Source organism: Anopheles gambiae, chromosome 3 (assembly GCF_943734735.2).
Source record: "Anopheles gambiae chromosome 3, idAnoGambNW_F1_1, whole genome shotgun sequence".
NCBI lineage: Eukaryota > Metazoa > Arthropoda > Insecta > Diptera > Culicidae > Anopheles > Anopheles gambiae.
The window spans coordinates 2,820,213-2,842,495 of NC_064602.1; the positions used below are offsets into that span (position 1 = coordinate 2,820,213).

The 22,283-nt window shown below is 49.6% G+C and overlaps 3 protein-coding genes across 3 annotated transcripts in view; all 3 read right to left on the reverse strand.

Annotated features, from left to right (window-relative positions):
• Positions 1-4: 4 nt before the first annotated feature.
• On the reverse strand, positions 5-743 carry LOC5668175 (COX assembly mitochondrial protein homolog). The gene is made up of 2 exons (XM_001688992.2): positions 549-743; positions 5-466 (listed from the first exon to the last, which is right to left on the reverse strand). Exons 1-2 carry the CDS (start codon positions 625-627, stop codon positions 153-155), a joined length of 393 nt encoding a protein of 130 aa, XP_001689044.1. The 5' UTR covers positions 628-743; the 3' UTR covers positions 5-152.
• Positions 744-1,452: 709 nt separating this feature from the next.
• Positions 1,453-17,551, reverse strand: LOC5668182 (uncharacterized). The gene is made up of 10 exons (XM_061657834.1): positions 13,939-17,551; positions 11,054-11,401; positions 10,834-10,962; positions 10,394-10,737; positions 10,217-10,319; positions 10,093-10,126; positions 9,721-9,916; positions 9,470-9,606; positions 9,214-9,334; positions 1,453-3,519 (listed from the first exon to the last, which is right to left on the reverse strand). The coding sequence occupies exons 1-10, from the start codon at positions 17,221-17,223 to the stop codon at positions 1,593-1,595; spliced, it is 6,624 nt and encodes a 2,207-aa protein (XP_061513818.1). The 5' UTR covers positions 17,224-17,551; the 3' UTR covers positions 1,453-1,592.
• A 541-nt stretch (positions 17,552-18,092) lies between these two features.
• LOC1278031 (cadherin-related tumor suppressor) overlaps positions 18,093-22,283 on the reverse strand; it is a 43,496-nt gene continuing 39,305 nt past the window's right edge. Inside the window, exon 9 of the mRNA XM_061661712.1 lies at positions 18,093-22,214. Coding sequence (XP_061517696.1) covers positions 19,283-22,214 — 2,932 coding nt within the window. The 3' untranslated portion in view covers positions 18,093-19,282. The remainder of the gene's footprint in view (positions 22,215-22,283) is intronic.

Below are 22,283 nucleotides of genomic sequence, written 5' to 3' on the forward strand. Positions count from 1 at the left end.
GATGTACATGTTTTTTTACATTTTATTCCTAACTTTAAACAGCACATTTTACAACAAGGATTAAGAACCATGCAGCTAGAACTCATCACCTGATTTTTTGCTTGTTTCTCTGAATCAAATGATAATTAGCAATAAAAAATAATCGAACATTCTTACTTGCCGGTCGCATCGTTCTTTCGGAACTTTTTGGGCAATCCCGTTCGTCGGAACTCACTCCGTTCGGCCAAATAAATTTCGGTACACTCTTGCTTGAACTGCTCGTTCCGGTACCATTCCATGCTGCAGGCTTTAAGTGCATCGTTCTGCTCCTGGCATTTTGCAACCATAAACAGCCCCGAACCTTTGCAGCAATCTTCGAACGCCTTTACCTCCGGGATGCACTTTTCGGTTTTTGCTCGCTCCCGCATTATCTTCGGTATCAGCACCTCCAGTTCCACCTTCCGGAGTCGGCGGTCCTCGGGATCTCCTGCGGTGGAAACAAATGCTTATGTAAGTTGTGTGCGTGGTGGCCAAACACAACCGTCAACAAGAGTCGAAGAAGCGCTTACCGAGTCCATGGGGTCCTCCTTTGTTTGCGCCGAGAGGAATCGTTGGTTCCGACGGGTCGTTTGCAAAAGAATGAGCCATTTATCACAGATTTCTGTAGCAACACGCAAAGAAACTGCGAGCACCGGGCCCAGGGAAGTGTTTGTTGTTTTGATTCTGCTGCGGAATGACAGCAGCCGATTGCGACAGAAAATGAAAGAGCTGCCGTGATGCACAGTGGGTACAAGGACGTCCAAATGCACGGAGCAAAATTGAGGGCATAAATTAAATCAACATTAATTCGAAAATAAAAGTATAGTAAAACCTTTAGTTTAAAGTGTTATTTCAGAAATAAGTTGAAATCTAACAACAAAATGTCGAAGAAATTTGAAATTTATCTCACAATATTGCAGATAGAATGTGCGTCGTGTAAACTGTACTTCACGTGTTCAGTTGCTCGCGAACGCTCCAAAATGGTGAAATTTTCCAAATCCGTGAGTGTTTTGAAAGGCGTAGTGAGGATTTTTGAGGGTTCGAGATGGCTGTTAGCCAAAAAGCTCGAGTTAAATTAAATGGCTAACAAAATAAATACACTCCGCCACTTCCTCACCTCCTCTTTATTGATCCAAATATGGAGTGTTAATAAGCAAGAGTCGAAGCTCGGTCTACTGCTTGCACACATTTACTAAAATCTCGCGCAAATTGAGCGAGTTAAAGTTTTGTTTCGATTTTAAGTGGAAATTGGTGTACAGGATATGTTGATATAAACAGTTGAAGTCTGGAATTTACTACCATACTCACCTCGCTAGCCATTACCGGCATTGAACTTCCAAAAGGCATTGTACAACAAGTCTCCTCTGAGTTCTCGGCAAAGTTCTGCTCCTGATCAATCGTAAGTACAGTAATGTTTACTACACAAGACACCACTTAAATTACGTACATTTTTATTAGTAAGAATACAGAAGAGAATTTCACTACGGCTTTGGTAACGAAACGAAATATGCAACCAACTGCTCCACCACAACATTACCAGCGCAGCAGCGGTTGCTGGGGATTGAAGAGAAGATTTAAGACATTTGCCGAATGCTGTTCAGCGATTTCTCTATATTCCTATAGGTCCGCGGAGGTATCACTTCTAATAATACTTTGCTGTAGTTTGAGTGGTCTGCTAGTTGCTTAAACATGCTCTTGGTGTAGTTGCGAGTTTCCAGCGATCCCTCCAGTAGCAGATGCGCCCCTGTCAGTATGAGCTTGTCGCGTGTTTCCTTCGGCAATGCGAACACCTTCTCGCTGCCCAGCTGCTGCACGATCTTGTTCAGCAGCTTGGCGGCCGTCGTCCGCACGACCGCGTTCTGGTGCGTCGCTCCCTTGTAGGAAATGATGTGCACCACCTTCGGAATCGATACGTTGTCGCACATGGCCTCCAGCGCCTGGGTAGCGTCGGCCCGTAGGAACTTGTTGGTGTCTGCCGTACGGTGCAGCAGATGCGTTGCGATATCTTCCGCCTCACCCTCCAGACACCGGCGATGGGTGGCGAAAAACTCGGCCGAAGCTTGGCAGGCGGCTCGGGCCACCTGAGAGCGCAAGTTGCGCACCTGCTTCGCCAGAGCCACCGACAGCAGATGTATCTGGGTGTCGATCACCTCCGGATGGTGGCGTATGAGTCGCACGAAGAATTGAAGCCCACTGATGTTTTGCTCCCAGTTCGGGCTTTCCAGGTGCGTCAGGCAGTTGTTGAGAGCGTCCTTCGGTTTCTCGAACCGGCGCAACGTTTTCTGAAAGATCACCTCGTTGAGCTTGTTCTTTGCCTTCACGCTCGATACGACCTCCTTCACGGGGGCCACTTTGCTGCTGCGACGCACTAGAAACGGTTTCTTAAGAATTTTTTTCGGTGAAACCGGCACCGGAGATTGTTCTGCTACCTCTATCCGATCCAGATGCTGCAAATTGCCCATGCTAGCCGACTGCACGCGGCTTCTGGGGCGGGAAATTGCCAGCTCTTCCTCGATTTCTTCCTCCTCCTCCTCCTCTTCCTCCCCCTCCTGTTGCCTGTAGGCATTATGACTGGACAGTTCCTCTGTGGAGTAGGAGCCTTGCAATGGACGGGGACTTGGTGTAGGATAGCGCTTCGGAGTGGTCGGTGATTTGGGTTTTAAGTGTCTATCGTGCTTTCGCTCCTGCTCATCGTCCTCCTCATCATAGTCCGACTCATACTGCACCTGGTTCGAGCTAATTCCATCCATTTCGCTATGAATCGGTGTCGTAGCCCGTTCCCCATACCATTCACCATCGGCACGATCATCCCCAGGGGCTTTTCCCGCAAACGAGCGGTGCGATTTGAGCGAACCATTGTCCCCCATCGATGCATTCTTCATGGACGCATTGCTGTACGAAGCGTTACTGGTGCGCGATGTACGACCTTCCGGCGTTGCTTGATGCTTGAGCACTCCCGAACCGATCGACTTGTGCGAGCTAACGGACTGTGGTCGCGAAACGGACGGTATCGATGGAGGACGACTGCCACCGGATAGGGCACCAGGGTAAGGACCATCCCCACCAACCGTTACCCGGTCTCGGTCGCGCTCTCGAAAGTTCAAAATACTGTTGGAGATGATGCGGGTAGAGGTGGAATCGTTACTTGATCGTTCGTCCTGCTCGCTGTCATAGTTTTCGTCCCGATGAATGATGTAGCTTTCCTGATTAATGCCTGCCCCCGCCGGTGGCTGATGTTCGCCCAGGAAACGTGTCCGATGCGGAGTGCTCGGTGCAGTACCGCTGCCGGTGCCCATGTTGGAATCGGCGTAATAGCTCTGATGTTCACCATGGCTCGCACTGTTGCTCCGATTATTTGCGCCACCGTTGCTGGCCGCATGGTGGTCGTGGTGGTGGTGATGGTGGTGGTGATGGTTGTTAAAGCCTTTGCTCGGTGATAAATTAGGACGCTGGTCTACATCCTGCTTCTGCACATGCGTAGTCATTTGTTGTTTGTTGTGGCTGGAAGAACGGTCCCAAAGCAAAGGCATGGAAAAGAAAGAAAGAAAGAAAACGAAAGGCTCTGATTATAAATTCATAATGACACTCTTCAAAGGCAAAAATTGTGAACTGTGAACTTTGAAAGGCATTTTCTGCTCAAATCATTAGCCTGGTGAGTCTGAGGACACGGTATGAGGTAGAGGTCGTAGGGAGAGCGAACACGTCTCGAGTCAGAGAGTACCTCCCTTATCGTCCACGTCCACTGCCTTCGATCGATCGATTGGCGTGATAGGAATAGAATGATTGAACCTCCGAAGTGAAGGCGTAACGCCCAAAGCCAAGGATAACAGCACAGGTGCTTATGTACGTATATTCAAATGAACCAAAAACATTGAAGAAAGCAAATGTCCTTGGCACGGAGCTTCGTTTACACCTTCACTCGCGGACCCCATTTTTCTGCGGATATTATATGTTAAAGAAAAGCTAATTGTGAATTACGTTTCGTCGTTGAACTCGACCATTATTAGCACGTCGCTTGATGCCGTGGTCGGCGGTCCGTAACCGTTAGCCACCATGACAGGTGGCGGGAACATTACGACCAGCTCACCACCATCCACTTCCTCGTCGTCTCTTGCTTCGCACGCTCGCGGTATGAACAGTTTCTGTGGCGTTTCAAAAGCTGTCCCATTTGCGAAGGGGACTACGCTGGTAATTTCCGCCAGCTTGATGCAAGCCACTTCGGAGGGTATTCTGCTAACTTCGGGCTGACCATTTGCTCCCAGATTGGTCTCATCACAGACGGGTGGGGTAGTTTCTTTTCGTCGCTTGAAGAAACACCACTGACACAATCGCACCAATTCTGGGTGCGTTCGCAAAATTCTGCTATAGATACTACTACTACTGGTACTACTGTCGAGGGCCACTGGCGGCATGCCCTCGGACGGGGCACCAACGAACTCGTCGCTGGTGATCGTTTTGCACACACTCATCGCGCTTTTGGCGCCATTGGCAGCACTGTTGTTGTTATCACTGCACTGTTGGAGGGTGGAAATCGGTGGAACCGTTGGTTCCTCTTCCTCTTCCCTCTCCTCGGACGACGTGCACGACGACGGGTTGAGCTGGTGAAAGCAACCCAAACAGCTTCCACAGATCCGGTGGTATGTAGGAGCGAGTTTCACAAACATACTACCGCCAACACCAGCGCCGTACTACTACTGCTTCAGTAGTCTAACCACGATGACGAACGCGTAGCAAGTGGCACACCAGACCAGTCCGCGTAATTTGAAGTTCGTCGACGGCCATTTGACCACCAGCGTGTAAGCTTTTCCACCCAACGTCAGCACATACAGCACACAAGTCCAACACTTCCCTTCAAGGAAAGTTCAAGAAGCTTCGTTGAGCTGGCTAACAACACCACTGCCCATCATCAACACGACACTGGACGCAGGCAGCCTTGTCACCATTAGCGCGCTGTGGCCTACTTTTCACTACTATCGAGGATAGTTTTGCGATTTGGTCGTGTGAAGTCCGCAAGCAGCACCAGTAAGCCGCCAGTCAGTTACGTGCGGAATAAAAAACTACAAACACACACACATAGCATCGATTAGCACTACGACGACCATTCCCCCTTATGTATTGGACTGAATCGACCGAAGTTCGCCCAAGAGTCCTTCGGTCCTTCACGACTTCACCGGTGGTCACCGATGATTGCGCCGCGATGTCCAGCGCTGCGATGTGTGATATAAGGGTAACAGCACGCTATTGCCACCGAACGGCGAATGAATGTTGCGACGCCACTGGCTGAAGGTAACCGGGTAACACACGGCTATGTATAATGGCAGGCGGGCGCACAAGCCGAAACCTACCAACACCGGGTAACCCTCCACAGTAGTAGGTTTCACTGTGTACGTTTCCTGGACTTTTGTGTATCGCTAGCGGTGGTAGTCCTGGCTGTATTCCGTCCCTTCAGTACCCCCCTCTTCTCCCCTTTCTAGCAAGGTTTGTTTATATCAACGCCATGCACTGAGGAGAGCGCGCGCCATACGTTCATTTATTGGTATAGTTTCCCATTTTCATTCATTCGGCACGGCTGGGTGGTATTGAATCCCGCGCCATACCAGCACAACGGGGATATAAGCGAGAACGCAAATGAACGGGTGTGTTTGGGCGGTGTTTTGTTGCTGTCGAAGCTAGTAACCATATCAGCAAACAAGTATCAGCCACATACACAGACACACACCGGGGGTTGAGATTGACGAACAAAAAAGCGAAGAGGTCCCTACCGATGATTTATGATGTGTGTGTGTGCTGTAGGTATCGTTATTCAGCAAGTCTACCCAAACAAAAGGCCTAGAGCATTGATGAATCTTCAACCCGTCTTGTGCAACCGTTGTCCAGTATCTCATGGGTGTGAAAGTGGGTTGGGCAAGGGTGGTCCTTCAATTCCCAAGACCCTAAGATTTGAAATTGGTTCTCTTAACCCAAGGTCGTTCGATACGTTGACCTCTTTTTCTGTAAGGACTCATACAAACTTATGGTGTGACGTACACGAGAAAACCATTAAAAAATAAAGCACCCGCTTCGTTTTCCCGGGTGGAGTTTGGCAGGAGAAGCATGATGTGGTCTTTGCGTGACACCAAACTTTAAGACGCAAGATAGAGCACTTGTGGTCCTGTGCGGTGGTCCATTCACGCCCAGTGTTATGATGGATTGAGGCAACTGACCAGCAGTAGGTTGGAATGCATACTGTGAGATATACAATTAGCTCAAGGAAAATATGCTATCTTGGTTGGTTGTTCTTGATCGATCGCAGGTTGACCTATGTCCAAGAGCCAACATAAAAGATAGCTTAAGTAACCGTTTAACTGCACTTTTAATTGATTTTGGAGGTCGTTTGACACATAAAGTATGCACCTATAGCAATGAAGTACATAAAGGTTGTGTTTTGGGTGATTTAGTGCAAACGATAGGCTATTGCTTTTGTTGCAGTAAGTTCGATTTACTCTTGTGTCGCACAACAGTTTTATTTGCTCTAAGTGTGCATTGGCCACGGCGGTCCTGTGGTACAGTCGTCAACTCGAACGACTCAATAACATGCCCGTCATGGGTTCAAGCACAGAATGGACCATCCCCCCGTAGCAAGGATTGACTATCCAGCTACGTGGTAATGAATTAAGTCTCGAAAGCCTGTATAGGCCACGTCCGCGTAGGACGTTACGCCAAATAGAAGAAGGTGCATTAGCCAGTAATGGGCTTGGATATTAGTGACTTGATTGGTTTTTACCTCAGCATAACAACAGCAAGCCTATCGGAATCGATTCCCATCGTGCCGAGTTTTAGTGCCGACCGTAATGATGCATTAATGCACGACTCTCCGATTCTGTTGGTGCATCGAGTTCTGGTTGTGTCGGGTCAATGTAGCTTCAAGACCCGACCCTAACTGGCTCTTTATGCTTTCTTGCACATCTACTGATCTTTTGGATCTACTCCAATTCCGTTGAACCCACGGGTTAGGCTTGAGCCCAACACTGATCTACCTTACCTGCTGCACCTACAGGTGGGAATCGATTCCGATAGTTCCACATTCGACTCCGATTCGAGTCGTGAATTGAATCGTATGATCCATCACTAATAATGTGTATTACTTATTAGGGATTTGATTCAAACGGGGCGGCTCGAACCTTTGACGAGCGTGTTGTTGTTAGGTCCTACGACCTGGCGACTTTACTATGGACTGTACCGGCCCAATCTATGCCTTTAATGTCATTGCTCACACTATCGTTTCATTGTATGATTTAATTGCATATTAATTTATGACGGGAAAGTGGTCTAATGAATCGCTTGTTGTGGTCACATAAGGCTGGCGATGGCCAGATACTCAAGTTATTGATAGCTAAGCAGAGAAATCCATTTAGTCTGAGACTTTTGCAACGTATTAAGGCCCGGGGGTACAGTATCGGACATTAAGATAGGACCCTTTTTTTCAATGCACCGTGCACTTGTTTTACCACGTTACTTGTGTTTGTGTGTGTGTATGTGTGTATGTGTGTGTGTACGTGTGTGTGAGTGTGTGTGTGTGCATGTGTGTGTGTGTGTAGTAGTAGAAAGAGAGTGTGCTTTTTAATGTGTATTGTGTCTGAAAAACATAGCTTGCCATGATGTCATATTGCGTTGAAATTATTCTTATTATGTGTGTTATCATGTGAAACATTGTGCGTTTACACTTGGATAAAAACTAAAGTTTGCATCGACAGCAGCGCTTGTTCCTCGGACGAAAACGCAGGTGTGCTGTTTCATGAATGTGAATGCGACACCGGTGCGAAATGGACACGCGCACAATAGCAATGAACTCGGCATTCCCTCACAGGTGTTTCTCCAGTGCACGCCATTGAAAGGCCTTCGTGCATCTCTGCGTTGCACGTTGTGTGCGAATGGTAAACTTTGTGCGTGCATTGAGCTGGCGCGCAGTTATTCTTTTCAATGGGCGTTTTGTTTCATGAGCGTGGCAGTATTATTTTCTCGATTTTGAAGGGAAGACGCTTATTCGCGTACTCGTTGATAGTTTTTATCCATGCGATGTTTTCGCTGCTCCAAAACGATGTAATGCATCGCGTATAGAAGTATAACGCAGGCAGAGCACGGGATCAGCCGTGTCCAAGTTTTTAACCAGCGCGTTCTTGACGGTCCAAGCAAGCAATATTAGTAACAATAGGTCGAGGTAAACGATGTACCGATTATCAGCGCCATATGTAAAAGCGAATGGCTGCTGCTGGCATTAAGCGCAAAAGGATCGAGTTCGTAATGGAACGATCGCGCACTTTTGTGGCAAACGCGCTTCGGACAACCGAAACGTGCTTAGACAACTGAAACGCGCTTGGACAACCGAAACGCGCAAGTCAACCGGACGTCCTCAGAAGACCACGGCGAAAGAAGACCGTAACATTGTAAATATATCGAAAACACACTGATCGCGAGGGCGGTGGTCCTGCTTATCACACCAAAAACCTAACCCAAAACACAAAAAAACTACTTACAAATCTATCCGAAACGACCTACTTGTGAAACAAACACACACATCAATACACATTCAAACATACATCCACACACACACACACACACATGCACACACACATACACACACACACACACACACACACACACACACACACACACACACACACACACACACACACACACACACACACACACACACACACACACACACACACAAACACATACAAGCCACACATAAACTTGGCCCAACGGGTGCACGGTGCGTTAAAAAACCAATGCCCTATCTTTCTGTCCGATACTGTACATTGTCCGTACTCTCCTAGTGTAATTTCGATTTTCACTAGTGCATCTGGCGGCGGCTGAGCGAAGCATGTTAACAAGTAATGTAAGCCGCTTCAGAAAATATGTTATTTTTCCACGGTTTTTTACTTAAACAGGACTGGAGCTTGTTTATTGATAGATAAATATGTTGTGCAAGTGTTTCAGCCATCTTCGCATAAAAAAACCGATGAAAAAAACTACTTAATTTTGAGATCCGGCACGACCATTCCCTCGATTACCAAAACAAGCTTCCACCAGCCGCCGCCAGGTGCGCTAGTTAAAATTGAAATTACACTAGCGAGTACGGACAATGTCCCCCGGCGTTTAAGATATACCAAGAATCGGTCAACAAGTTTGATGATGTATCGTAAGTGCACTTACCTTCCCATTAGATTCGGATTGTAGAACCGCATACCAAATCTCGATTGTCTGAAACCTTCACTTTCCACCACCGGATCCGTAGCGGGTCGGATGTCGTTGTGTACTTGCTTATTGGCACTAGCTGCAGAAAAGATTCAGGCAAAAAAAAGAAGAAGCAGTGACCACCACAGTGCCGGGCATCAGATAACGCTCTATGCAAACGCAGAATGCGACAGCAAAACGGTAACACCGCGACGATCGTGCCCTTAAGACTTACCGATTGTGTCGCTCATAAACCCATCACTGTTGCGGGAATACAGCTTGCCCCGCATTCGCGGTGTCCTCATTTCGTACGGGTTATTGTTCTTCGCCAGCATGGCCTTACCGTTCGTCTTCGGATCCATTTCGGGAAATCTAATCAGATAGGAGATTCAAATGCATTCAGCTCATAACGGGGGAATATGGCGCGAAAATTGGAATTTGCTAAGTAGTGTAACGCATTGATATGATTGAAGGAGGAGGACGTACCTTGACGAAGAGGAGGAGGATGTTGCGTTGCGTGAAAGTTTGCCATTCGCTATTTGCGGTATGCCGGACAAATTTCCCTCCAGCTTTCGGTTGTTGATTGTGCCGGGCTTTGCTCCTGCGGCTGCGGTCAGCTTGCTGTCGAGCAGCTCCGGGTACGACCTGGAAGATTGTCCATTGCCGTACATTGGTCGAGTGGCTGTGTGTTTGTGTGTGTGAATGAAGGAGAACATCAATTTGCATATGTTAGGGATTTTCCGGCATTAGGTGCGGTATTGCTGCTGCTACTGTCCGAGGTGTTGCAGTAAAAAGCCTTCTCGGGGAAAGTGTGTCAAGATCATAACAACAAAACCATTTCGCTCAACAGTAACTTACCATTGGTCGGTCCTACTGGCTGGGCCATATTATCCTGCAGGCGAACGCAAAAGCGGAGCATAGTAATATGGGGTTAAGGTACGGGATTGTGTGGATGCAATTTCTTGCAAATGACATTTCTTACCGCATATGAGACCGGGATTTTAGATGTCCAGCCCGAATGGGTGGCAATTTTCGATGTTTCAATTGGTTGTTTAATTTCGTCAAAAACGGTGAAGCTTGGCTTCCTGAAAGAAGAGCAAACAAACAATCAGCCATGAGGGCATTCGTGTGGAATTTTCCTATTAGGGCAAAGTCTTACTGTCTGATGTCTTCAAACGAACTGTTTTCCACCTGAAAGCTAGGATATTTGTTTCGCCCGGGCCGGTTGAAGGTGGGCGAAGCGGACCCACTACCAGCCTCGATCCAATCGACGTCCGCCCCAAACATGATGACCGAGCTGGCCCGATTAGAAGGAACTTTAATCGCGTACTCTACGCTTCCATCGGGGCCAATGAAGGGAAGCTGCTTGCGAGCCAGGCGTGCCTTGACGGCCGTGATCAGATGGTTCCCTTCCGAGCGTGTTCCGACAGCGGCGCAGACAACGTCTAGAACCAATTTAGGAGAGCTAATTTGTCCCAGCACAGCAAGCACGTCCAGCGCAGCCTGTAATAGCGAACAGAACAAGTTGTAACAGAGCTGGATTAGCAACAAAAAAACCCACCGGAACGGGTTTACAACTGCCACTACTACACTACTTACATGGCGGACGCGTTTCTTGCGATCCAGTGCCGCTTCGGTCGCTCGGGAAATAAGCGTTTTGATGTCAAAGTAGGTGCTCGGAAATGTCATTAAAGCAAACAGCACCGTTTGCAATGCATTCTCGCGAAACTGCAACGAGACATTGAGGACAATGAGAGGAGGATGGGAGGGGGGCAATGAAAACAACGCAAAAACACCACACCAGAACGTTATTGCTAACCTTGGAACTTTTGGCATGCAGGAAGTCATCCGATAGTAACCGCTGAACAATGGCCGCCGTTGGTAATCGTTGCATCAGTGCCTTGGCCACCGTGTTGCTTCCTGGGCCGCCCTGCCGGCACAGGCCGGTCATGATTTGTCCCACCCGGTCCTCCAGGTTTTCGAGCGGTAGCCGGGACACCAGGTTGACCAACATGCGCACCTTATCGTCAATGACATCGAGATTCCGCTCCGAGGACAGCAGCGTGCGCAGCAGCGACTCGAGATAGGGTTGCACCTTTGCCAGATTATCGGATGATTTAAGTGCTTCCTCGATGCTACAGAAACCTTGGGACCGTAACCGCCAGTCCTGGACAGAGAGAGAGAGAGAGAGAGAGAGAGAGAGGGAGAGAGAAGGGATCAAAAAGTTGAGACGTAATTCACTAACCAACAAGCCCCAATACACCGGTTTGGGGAGTAAATTTGCTTCACTATTATTGCACTGTAAACGATAACTGGATAACAAATGGAATTTACATTTCTCATCGCTGGTGAAGATTTGTTTCCGTTCCGAAGAGAAGTATTTGAACTATTATCACCACCACCGAAGCCTGTTAATGGACACCGTTGTTTCACAATGCGGTTTTGATTGGCTGGATGCCGAACTAATCACCAGACAATCGGCAACCTTATCCGGCCGGTTCAAGGAGAGCTACTGAACCTTCGGATTGGCAAGGGTTTCGGCTAAGCCCGGCTGGCTGGCTGGCTGTGTGGCTGCCCGGTGTGCCGTCTTCGTCTTCTCTAACCTAGAAAATTCCTTCGGCGTACGAAGTGGTACCGATTTCCTTTTTGTAGAACACCGCACCGCAGTCCCCAATGGTCATAAAAAGGGGGGCTGCGTCAGAGAGCCGGAGGATTGGGAACGTACGTCAGATTGGTGGAATTGTGTGTGGTTCTTCGAGTGTGTTTCTTCGAGAAGCCACCAGTGCCACAAAGCGCCAAGTGCGAGAACAGTGCCAACAATCATAATCGGAAACACACACAGTCACCGACCGGACGGACGGTCCCCGGGTCAAGAAGATGGGGGGAAAACCCGTCGGCACCCACGGCAGCCACACAGGGCACCTACACAATTAGTGGCACGAAAGTTTGTGATTAGGTTTGGGGCTGAGAAAACGAAACCGAAAGTCCCCTCACTGTGTGGCGTGGAATTGATTTAGTGCGTTGACACCGTTCTCTATTTCCCTTTTCCCCAAAAAGTGTTGGCCAAAGAGCCCGCCAGCAGCAGGATGTTGGTGTTGGCGGGTTTTGTTTTGGGACAAATCTAGGGTGTCCGAAACCGAAAGGAATAGAATGAAAGAAAGAAAGGACCCAACGAAAGTAGATCGTAGCCGGGTGTAATAAGTAAACCGGACGTTGATAAGACATTATAAGAAATCGTCGTTGCTGTCGATGTCGCTTTAAGAAGGAGTCTTTGTGTTACTTTTTTGCTGCGCGCATGGGTGAGAAATGTAGGAAAATTACATGGATGTAGGTGACTCCCTAGTGGTGACTCGTGGTGCTGCGAAGAAAGTCTGTGGCACAGAAAAATGAAAACGCTCTCTTGGCTGGGTGGCGAACACAACAGCACGCAATGTGTGTTCCTTGCGCGGTACCATTTCGGGCACCAAAGGCGAGGCGGGCAGCTTTTAACCTGCTTTTGACCCTATTTTGCACCTTTGCACTACAGGTTGACAGATTCGTGTGTGTAGTTGCTGCTGTTCTTGCCCCGGTGTCCTTCTTTCGGTCTCAGACGAGCGGGAGTTTCTTTTTTAAAGTAAAATAGTTGGAACATGTTTGTAATTACTTTTCCGGTGATTCATTAGCCCGGGTAGCAAGCGTTCCACTTTTTGGCGAAAGCGAACTACGGAAATGAAATGATGACGATGCGGTGTGGAATATATTATTCTTGATCGTTCAGCTTGATCAGCGTGATCGTCTAATAATGATAATGAAATGCATCGAGGTTCGGCAGAACAAACGAGTGCAGTAAAAATCATTTCCAGCAGCAATGTTTTACTCGATTCGATCCGATTACGTCACTTTTAAAGTAAAATGTCAACGTGACGAAAGGAAATTACGGTTATGTATATAAAAAACGCGATGAACGCGGCGAGATGTGAAGCCATGAACCGACGGTTCGTTATTTCTTCGGACAGCGCTGTGTGGGGGAATATCCTTACGTTTAAGCGAGCTTGACCATATACAGAGCGCGGGCTGGTCCGTTGTCGCATCGATTGCGTGTTGCACTTGATTTTCGAAAGCATTTCTGTACCTCCCGTATGTAATCGGATGGACGTACGTCATTCGCATGGTGGTTGAGCGAACCCTTTGGTTTGGGTAAAATGAATACCAACTACGAGCCTAGGTAGCCACCCACAGGTGGCTTGGGTATGTAGGTGACCGGGAGGCTTGTTGATGAAAATCGCCGTAAGGCGAGGACTATAACAGGTGCCGGTGGTTAGTCCGAGTGTATTGCTTTTTTAACTCCGTCTCACCCAAACCTGGGGCTTTTCAAAGTTTTCTAAGCCAAAGTAACCAAGCTTCTGCTGGCGGGACGGTCTTTGTGTAATTTGTGCAAAAAAGGAGGTCAAACCAAAGGAGCCGAGGAGAAAATTGGTCATTCTAATGAGCGGCCAGCAGTAGCAGTAGTAGTAGTAGCAGTAGGTAGGTAGGTAGGTTGAGTTTTATTTACTGGCCTGATCTAGATTTTCCCTATTTCAGTTAATGTCAGACGCCGTCGCAACGGCTTTTACTGTTCATTTCACTAGTGTGTGTTCCACTAACGAAAATGAGAGTAGGCATACTAATAATGGTCGTGAAGACCGAACCGAGGTAACCTTTAAATGGGTGTCCTCAAAAACTTACCGGACTTTTCAGCTGCAAAAGCGTGAGGCGGCTCACGATACCGAGATCTTCCCAGGAGCTGATTATTTGCTGCATCGACGGTTGCGTTTGCTTGGGCGACTCCGGTCGCGACACGTTCGGCGAATGGGTGCGATCTTTGGAGAAGGAAACGAATTTTTCATGCCCATCTGCTGCTGATGGACTGAGTGTGCTGATGATTTCATTTCCATTTGCATCGCTTGGTGCGCCGAATGCTAGCCGCGAAGGCGTTCGAGTAAACGGCACAAAGGGCGCCGGGCGGTCCACCAGCTCATCGACGGACGTTTGTGTCGCAATGGTTTTCCCAAACACATCGAAGATGTCATCCTCGTTCACGCTGATGCACTTGTCCGTACGCCCGTCGACGACCGATTCGCTAACACTGGATATGAGCTGGGTGTTGTTGTTGTTCTTATCGCTTGCCGCAATCATATCGAGCGACTTTGCATCGCTCACATTTGAACTTTTCCGACGACTTCGGTGCGGCGATGTGGACGGACTTCGCAGCAGGTTGTGAATCATCTCGATGCCACTGTGCGGCTTGGGACTGAGAGATGAGGGGCTGATGTAGACGCTTCGCTTCATCGTGGCAGAGGTGGCCGATCGGCTTCGCGACAACGTGCGACCGCGGACCGCATTGGCCGGCTGCGGTGTGAGCTGACCTTTGCCATCGGAGCTACCGGTGGTGGTCGGTGACTTGGGCGCATTGTTGAGGGTTTCGTGCGCTTTCCGCATCGTCTTTGGTGAGGGCATCGTGTTGAGGCGAGGAATACCTGATGATCGTACGATCTTGGGTATTGGTTTGGTTTGTGATGTGACGGGAGTTACCCCTTCACCCTTGTCGGCGGCCTGGGCTGGCTTGGGCGATGGTGGTGGTGGAGCGTTTTGTAGCTTTTCTTCTTTCGGTATTTCGATGTTGAGCTCTTTGGTGTAATCCTTCTTGTTGTGTTCTGCCTGGGAAGGATCCTGTTCAAGGTTGGCCGCATTTTCGTTGTGATTGGTTTTCATAAGCACTTCGAGTGAGAGGTTTGGCTCTAGCTTAGGTGTTGAGCTGTGGCCTGCATTGTGATTCTGTACCGTATCGATCGAGTCTGCCTTCTGCATTACTACGTTGTTTATCTTGCTTTCGATACCTTGAATCGCTTGCTTTACTTCCTCTATTTTGTCGGCCAAGATGGAGCTAGCATCGAGAGCGGTCGCCGTTAGTGGGTCGGGTTCTGGGCGGCTTTGTGCATCGGGCGTCTCTGGATGTTGTGGAGCAGTATTATTAATTTTAACCGGTTCTGGTTGTTGTATCTCCTTCGGCTCTGGTGGAGGAGTTTTTGCAGACTTTGGACGCGTAAGAGATGACTTAGGTCGTGATGATGCTCGCGATGTGCTATTTTCTACCTCCTCTGCAACACTGCTTGCTACCATTGATGGAGCTAAGTTATCCTCCGGATCGGATCCCGAGTTAAGTTCGCTCAGCCCGGACGTTTCCATGATCGACTTTGCCGACGAGGGCCTTAGTTTGGAGGTGAAGCTACTGTTAAAGTCGGAAGACGACAGCGCCATAGTGCTTGGAGGTGACGAACGTTCCGTATCTGCCGACTGCGAATATTGCCTTCGCATCATCGTGTTAGAGTAGGCTGTGCTGCTACGATCAGAAGACGAGGATGCCGATTTCAACGAGGATCGCTGAGGTGGCGCCATCGTTGAAGACGTTCGATCCGATGTTGCTGAAGAGGACGATAGCAGCTGTGTGGATTGGTTTGACGTCTGTGAGAGTGTAAGTGCATCTTGATCGCTCTGATCGAATGTGTCGCTGTCTGGGGTGCGCATTTTAACTATTTCTCCACCAAACCGTACGCGTCGCGGCGTTCTCCGGACGTATTCCGTGTCGGAAGAGTGCAGCAGCTCTTGTTGCATGGTTGCCTGACTTCCCGCAATCGATTTCACTGTGACGCTATCCTCCAGCTCGCTGTCGGTAAGGACACGCACCACTCCGAACCGTTTGTTTGCATTGTCTTCGTCGCTTTCCTCGCTGATTGAGTTGGAGTTGGAGTTTTCCGCCTCTAGGATACGCATCGTCACCGACTCCTTGTTGATTTTAATCTCCGTTTCCATGATGACCTTCGAATCGTCAATCTTCTCTAAACTAACGCGCCGCAGCAGTGGTCCTCCGCCGGGTCCTTTGCTCAGAATGTAGTCGTGCTGCGCTGGGAGTCGCTCGTCCGATCCGACTCGGTGTCGCAATCGCACCGGATCGTTGGTCACCGTCGATCGAGAAATATCTCCATGGCTACCAGACTTCCAGCGCTGTGCTTTGGGTGAGAGTGGCTGCATCGGTGCACCGGGAGTCACTGTTGGTTTCCACGACTTTCGCATATCAACGTTTCCCAGCGGTATCTCGCCGGGAGGAACGACTGGATCCCGTCGCGGGCTTTTCGGTGGATTCGGCAAGCCATACACATTGCACAGAAGGTCAAAATCACGCCGATACGCCACCGAAATGCACTCGTAAAACTCGCGCGAACCGATCGTATTTTTGATCTTGAGCAGGATTTTAAGCGCAATCTCTTGATACGTTATTTGCACCATCTTGCCCCCGAGCGCATTGATAACCGCGCGCAGAATGAACGTTCGTTTGGCGGTCAAAATAGCGGGTTGAATGAGCGAAGGCAGTGCCAACATAACCCCCACGATGTACCGGCTGCTGAGCGGATCTTTCGGATTTCGGTCCATACCGTAGTTCATGATCTCCAGCATAACGGTTTCGGGGAGCTTGGTTTGGGCGATGTACACCTTCAGCACATCCAGCGCACCCTTTCGCACTGCCGGAGAAGGGTGGCCCAGATTGTCGATGATGGGCGGAAGTAGCGGGGCAAAGTAGATGTCCGTCTCATCTCGCAGCACTATGATCACGTCAATCAAGACACGCAGTGCGTGTTGGCGCACCTGAAACTCGGGATCGTGCAATCGCTCCAAAAACTCCCGAAACAGCTCGTTCATGTTGAGCCCGACCGGGAGCTCATTATTGCGAATGATATACTCCCAAAGTGGTGTCAGCTGCAGCACTGATAGCACTCGATGATTATCCTCCACATTCAGTGCACGCCGGTACCGGGCCGGAGATTCGAGCGGCACACCGTTGGCAGACATACCGAGACTACTACCGTGCATGGCATGCATGCTGCCTCCTCCTGTATTGCCATTCGAGGAAGTCGCACTGTCACCACTGCTGGAGGAACCGGCCGCGTTCTTAGCAAACACGCGACGGAAAAACATGTTTCATAAAGAGAGAGAAACTGAAGCACTCTATATATATTGCACTTCACTTAATGTGTAGCCCGAGCCCGCCTATCCTGTTAGCGGGAGTGTAACTATGTACAAATAGCACACCAAGAGTTGTAACACTTCCTTGCCCAAGGGTGGGTCTTCTAACACTTAAACCATCCTTGCAGCTTTAGAAGGGACGAACCGGACGGTGTTAATTGTAACTCGTAACTGAACGCACGGACCGCAAGTTCGGTTTGGCTGACGGACCCAGTGTTCGGAGGAATTAGAACCGACACAAACTGGAAACTCATACCGATGGACCGATGGACCATTTCGCCCTGTTAATGAGCATGCGTTTGAAAGGTCGAAAGCACTATGGTACAATACAATTGGTCGGCGATATTGTCATCACGTGATGGGAGACGGGAGCGTTCTTTAATTGTTTTTCGAGCAAAGTTTTAAAATTTTAATTTTTTAAGAAACTTATTACACAAAATATACCTTACCTGATCAACACATACAGTGTAAAGTTTTCGGTATCATGTCCCATAGTGCATGGTTTGAAATGGCTTTGTTTTGGCACATCGTCGTTGGTATAGAAACCGGCAGCGACCTACATTGGGTCATCGCATGTGCTTCAAACGTACAGGATCGAGCGTAGCTCCCTTCAGTGCAATTGCAGCTATCGCACGATGATGATTCGCCCGAACCCAACTCCAATTCGTTTCCATATTCTCTCACCGTCTGATTGTTTATGTGTTACCACCATCGAATTTTTGGCAAAGTTCAGTTAGGGCAGCAATGCAAATTGTGACAAAAACGAGGATGGTGTGTCGGATTTCGGATAGGAGTAGAGCAATTGAAAGGCAAAACGTTCGTTTACATTTTACAGTGGTGTGAAATTTATTCTCTTCAATTATACATTTTACCAAATTGTGGTCCTTGGTGAACCATATTTTTTATAGAATCGCTTGTTTCTCTCTCTTTAAAATACTCGAATGCTAGATTTTGACGCCCTGGTTTAGCTTGTGAGTGATGGAATTGAACATTGTGCCGTACGTACGTTTCCTATCGTACAATTCCTATTATGCACCGCAATGTCAAGGTTCCTTTTAAAACCGGATGCGACCCAAAAATAAAACTGCGCAAAAGTTAAAAAAAAGCTAAAAGACGATAGAGCTCGCCATGATTATAATACAGCACGACTACCTAGAGTACAGTTTGAATGTTAAAAATAAAACAGTCTCATAACGCATTAAAATCATAGGCTCATGCAGCACACTGGTGCTGGCTGTACACCAGCCCACGGATCGGTAGTGGTTTTCTTATATATTTAAAAGCATATGGCAAGAAGTATAGTTTACATGCTACGCGCATTCAGTGAACGATCCTGCTCGACCAGCGCTTTCGCTATTTATGTACACAAACACACGCTGAATAATCTGAGTAGAGGTGTGCTTTTCGACACACTCGAGTAAGCCTAAAAAAGACCATAGCACTGCGTTTCTTCAATCGTTTGCCTCTCTTTTCCTTTCGACCAAACCCCAACCGTCCCGGCAGTGACACGTATTATTGTTGCGTGGGTTGCAGCCCTAAAATTGTCCTATTGTGTGTCAAAACTTGTCAAAAGAGGGGGTGCATAAATGCATAGAGAGACCTTGCGTCGATGCATTTGCCCTGCACCCGGTGCAATTACATACGCGCTACGTACTTCTTTAGGACCTTGATACAAGGTACCACCGCTTACAAAGTATGTTTTCTTTCTGTTGAGCTTCTTATCTTTCCTGCGACAAAATAAAAATTGAATGGGCAGAGATGCATCATTCGCAGTTGGCGCCATTCTTAGATGCAACGCTTAAACGCTAAATGTCTAATCTCAGCAGATGGGTCTGCATTCGAGGCATGGTAGTTTCATATGTACACGAGGAGTTGCTTGATTGGTTTCCTACTAACTGCTGTCTAGCTATTATCTGTACGTGAGTTGGACTTTTGTAGGATTGTGTTCATTTGTACAAAAATGTTACAGTTGCAATGGTAAGCCACGTTTCAGAGCACTGCGTTCGTGCGTTCAAACGTACTCTTCGGAGGGTTTCGACTGAACGCCGGTAGGAATACGCAGCGAGTTTGGAACTCGGCCATTGACCGTTACGTCACTTGGCAGTTCGGCTATGTCTTTAAACACGCCCATGAGACTCTCAAAGTTTGGGCCCCAGTTCAGCAGATAATCCCAACCGGTAGCTGACGGAGAGGCAGCACCACCACCGTTCGGCTGCCGGTAGATTCCAACCATGTGACTGGACAGATCATCGTCCGAAGCGACGAGCGTGCTGAGCGATCCTCGGAACGATGAATCAAACCCATCGTACGAGGAAGCAGGTGGAAGATGGGGAGCTCCCTTGCCACCACCACCACCACCACCACCGGTACCGTTAACGCCACCGCCTCCTCCACCGCCGGGTCCTCCGGTGCCGCCTCCGCCCACATCGTTACGGCGACCGGGATCGTCCCGTCCCTTGCCGTACTTGCTACCGACGACACCGTTGTTGGTGGCACCCGTGTCTCCATTGAGGCTGTTGTTGTCGTACTCAATCTCGGAGCAGGTGAAGCTATCGTTGCCACTTTCGTCCGTTGAGGTAGAGCTGTGCGCATCGATGTCGGCCGGCGAATGGTGCATGTGCGAGAGATGCGGCGCTGGCACGCGTGCTGGCGCCTCGCTGCTACTCGACACGGCATCCAGCGTGGAGACGAGACTAGAGGTACGCGGACGCGCGTTTAACCGCTCAATCTCCTCAGCCGTTAGGCCCATGCCACCGTGACCCACAGGCACCACGACGGAGCTGACGGAGACTACGTTCGGGGGTTGCGACGGCACACCGCCCGGATTCTTGCTGCGACTGCGCGCGCTCGAACTCTGGCCCGAAAGCTGACTCATGACGGGACTGTTGAGGCTTCGCTCACTGTTGCTGTGCAGCGCATCCTTACCGACGCCACCCGAGCTCGAGGTCGTTGCCAGCAGGGCACTCTGCAGCGGCTTGCCGGAGATGTCGTGCAGCGTGAGAATGCGCGGCTGCTGCGAGCTGAGCTCCGAGCTTGGCGACAACCTTGCCAGCGGCGTCGATTGGTGCTGGCGTGCGTGTGCCGCTCCATTCGAAGGTGGCGGCTGACTAGCTTGTGGTGGCGGCAGTACCCGCGGTGCGTACGGTCCCCCGGCGGCTGCGTGATGCGGCGAATGGCGATGCTGTTGCTGGGCGGCCGCTGCCGACGTTTGATGCTTGTGGTGCGTATATGCGGTGGCGACCGGTGGCGGTGTGGCCTTATATTTACGCACTCCACCTGCCTCCCGGTAGCCCTTGTAGTGGTACACAATGTCTATGTCCGATGGTGCGATCGAGCTTGCATTCTCCAGATCGTAGTGCTCGGGATACTCCGAGCCGAGATCCATCGAGGACGGATTGTTGGTGTGATCGTGCGGGGCCGATGGATGATGCGACTGACTCGGCGGTGGCAGCGGTGGACTTTTGCTTACCACCTCGCGCTCGATTATGTCCGGTCGCTGCGGTCGCTGTGGTTCCGTGGCGGCTAGATCGCGCTCTTTGTACTTCTTCGAGATAAGCTCGGGTCCGACGAGGTGATGGCCACTGACGCCACGCAACATGTCACTGTTTTCCGAATGGTATCCTACAACGGACAGATCGTTCGCATGCATCCCACGGCCGCCACCGTCACCATGCAGCCCGCCGGAAGACACCATTCCCGAGCCGGCCAGCAGTGTTGATCCTCCCGTTCCGTTCTGTTTGGAGTGCAGCGCTGCCGAAGAGTGGCCCAGAGCTCCGCTTTTTTCCTTATGCTGACGACGGCATCGTACCACCAGGAAGGATATGAAAATGCCAATCAGAAGCATCACGAAGAACACGATCACTAGCGTAATGCCTATGTTCAGCGGGTTGGTAACCTGCGCCGTGCCCAGCACGCTCCAGGCACAGCCCTGTGCCACGTTACCCCGATGTACGACACTGCGGAATATACTGCCCGATCCGTTGAACGGTTGCACCTCTCCGTTGATCGTGAAGTTGGCCAGACATCCCTGGAAGTAGGCGGGCATTGGCTCCGTTTCACTGGCACTGAAGTACTCTCTGCGGACATTCCCGATGGCCAGCACGGTCAGGTACGGATCTAGGAAGTCATGCACGCCTGTTGCATCCAACTCTGGCACCACCATCCTTCCATCTACCAACACTTGCAGCACACGGTTGTGCGAATGTAGCGTTACGTTATGCCAATTACCATCGGCTAGCGAACTGCCATCTTGTCCCCCACCGGCCGATGCGGAAACGTTCACGAAGGACGTTTGATGTGAGGTGTATGAAAGTCGACCGTTTCTTAGCTCGATAGCAGTGTAGTGCTTGCTGCTGGTGGCGGCATATATAAGAACTCCGCTCGGTTTGTTCGTTTTGAACAGAATGCTCATATACTTGGGTGGATCCTCGGCGATCGTCAGTGTTGGTGCGACGTGACCTTCGTGGCGTTTACTTCGCGTCACATCGTAGCTCCAGATCCAGCTCTTGCCACTGTAGATGCTCTCCAGCAGCTGCATGCGCTTGTGTTTCTCCGTGATCTCGAACTCGATGAATGCTCCGTCCTGCAGTGAGTATGCGTCCAGCGAGCTGTAACAGTCGGGGGACAGGATGGCTCCACCGCAACGGCACATGGCTGTATGCCATCGGTCCATGCACTGACCGTAAGGACCGCAAAGGGGCTGTGCCGGATCCTCCGGAAGTCCGAGGCCGCATGGTCCGCTGCTACCGGTGCTGCGCTGACAAGTCGACTCGATGCCGAAAGACTTGATCGGATTGCTCAAATTGAGCGCTCGTCCGTTGATGGACACGCTGTGCACGCAACCGACCAAATCATCTGAATGTACCTGACCAGGACGCTCTAGCACCGGATCCGCTGCCATAAGGCCGCCCACAAGCAGATAGTGCTTGTTGAAATTCAGCGTTCTGCAGAGAGGAAATATAGGAACATTCAACAATTAATTAGAACACGAATTAAGAGAGATTGTAATTGTA

What these genes read in the sequence shown, in the direction of transcription:
- LOC5668182 (XM_061657834.1), bottom strand. Translation starts at nt 17,223, where the DNA reads ATGTTTTTCCGTCGCGTGTTTGCTAAGAACGCGGCCGGTTCCTCCAGC. An exon ending in TCCTCCTCCTCTTCGTCAAG is followed by an intron (nt 9,607 to 9,720) that starts GTACGTCCTCCT and finishes CTATCTGATTAG; the next exon opens with ATTTCCCGAAATGGATCCGA. An exon ending in AATCCGAATCTAATGGGAAG is followed by an intron (nt 3,520 to 9,213) that starts GTAAGTGCACTT and finishes CCGTTCTTCCAG; the next exon opens with CCACAACAAACAACAAATGA.
- LOC5668175 (XM_001688992.2), bottom strand. Translation starts at nt 627, where the DNA reads ATGGCTCATTCTTTTGCAAACGACCCGTCGGAACCAACGATTCCTCTC. An exon ending in AGGAGGACCCCATGGACTCG is followed by an intron (nt 467 to 548) that starts GTAAGCGCTTCT and finishes TTTCCACCGCAG; the next exon opens with GAGATCCCGAGGACCGCCGA.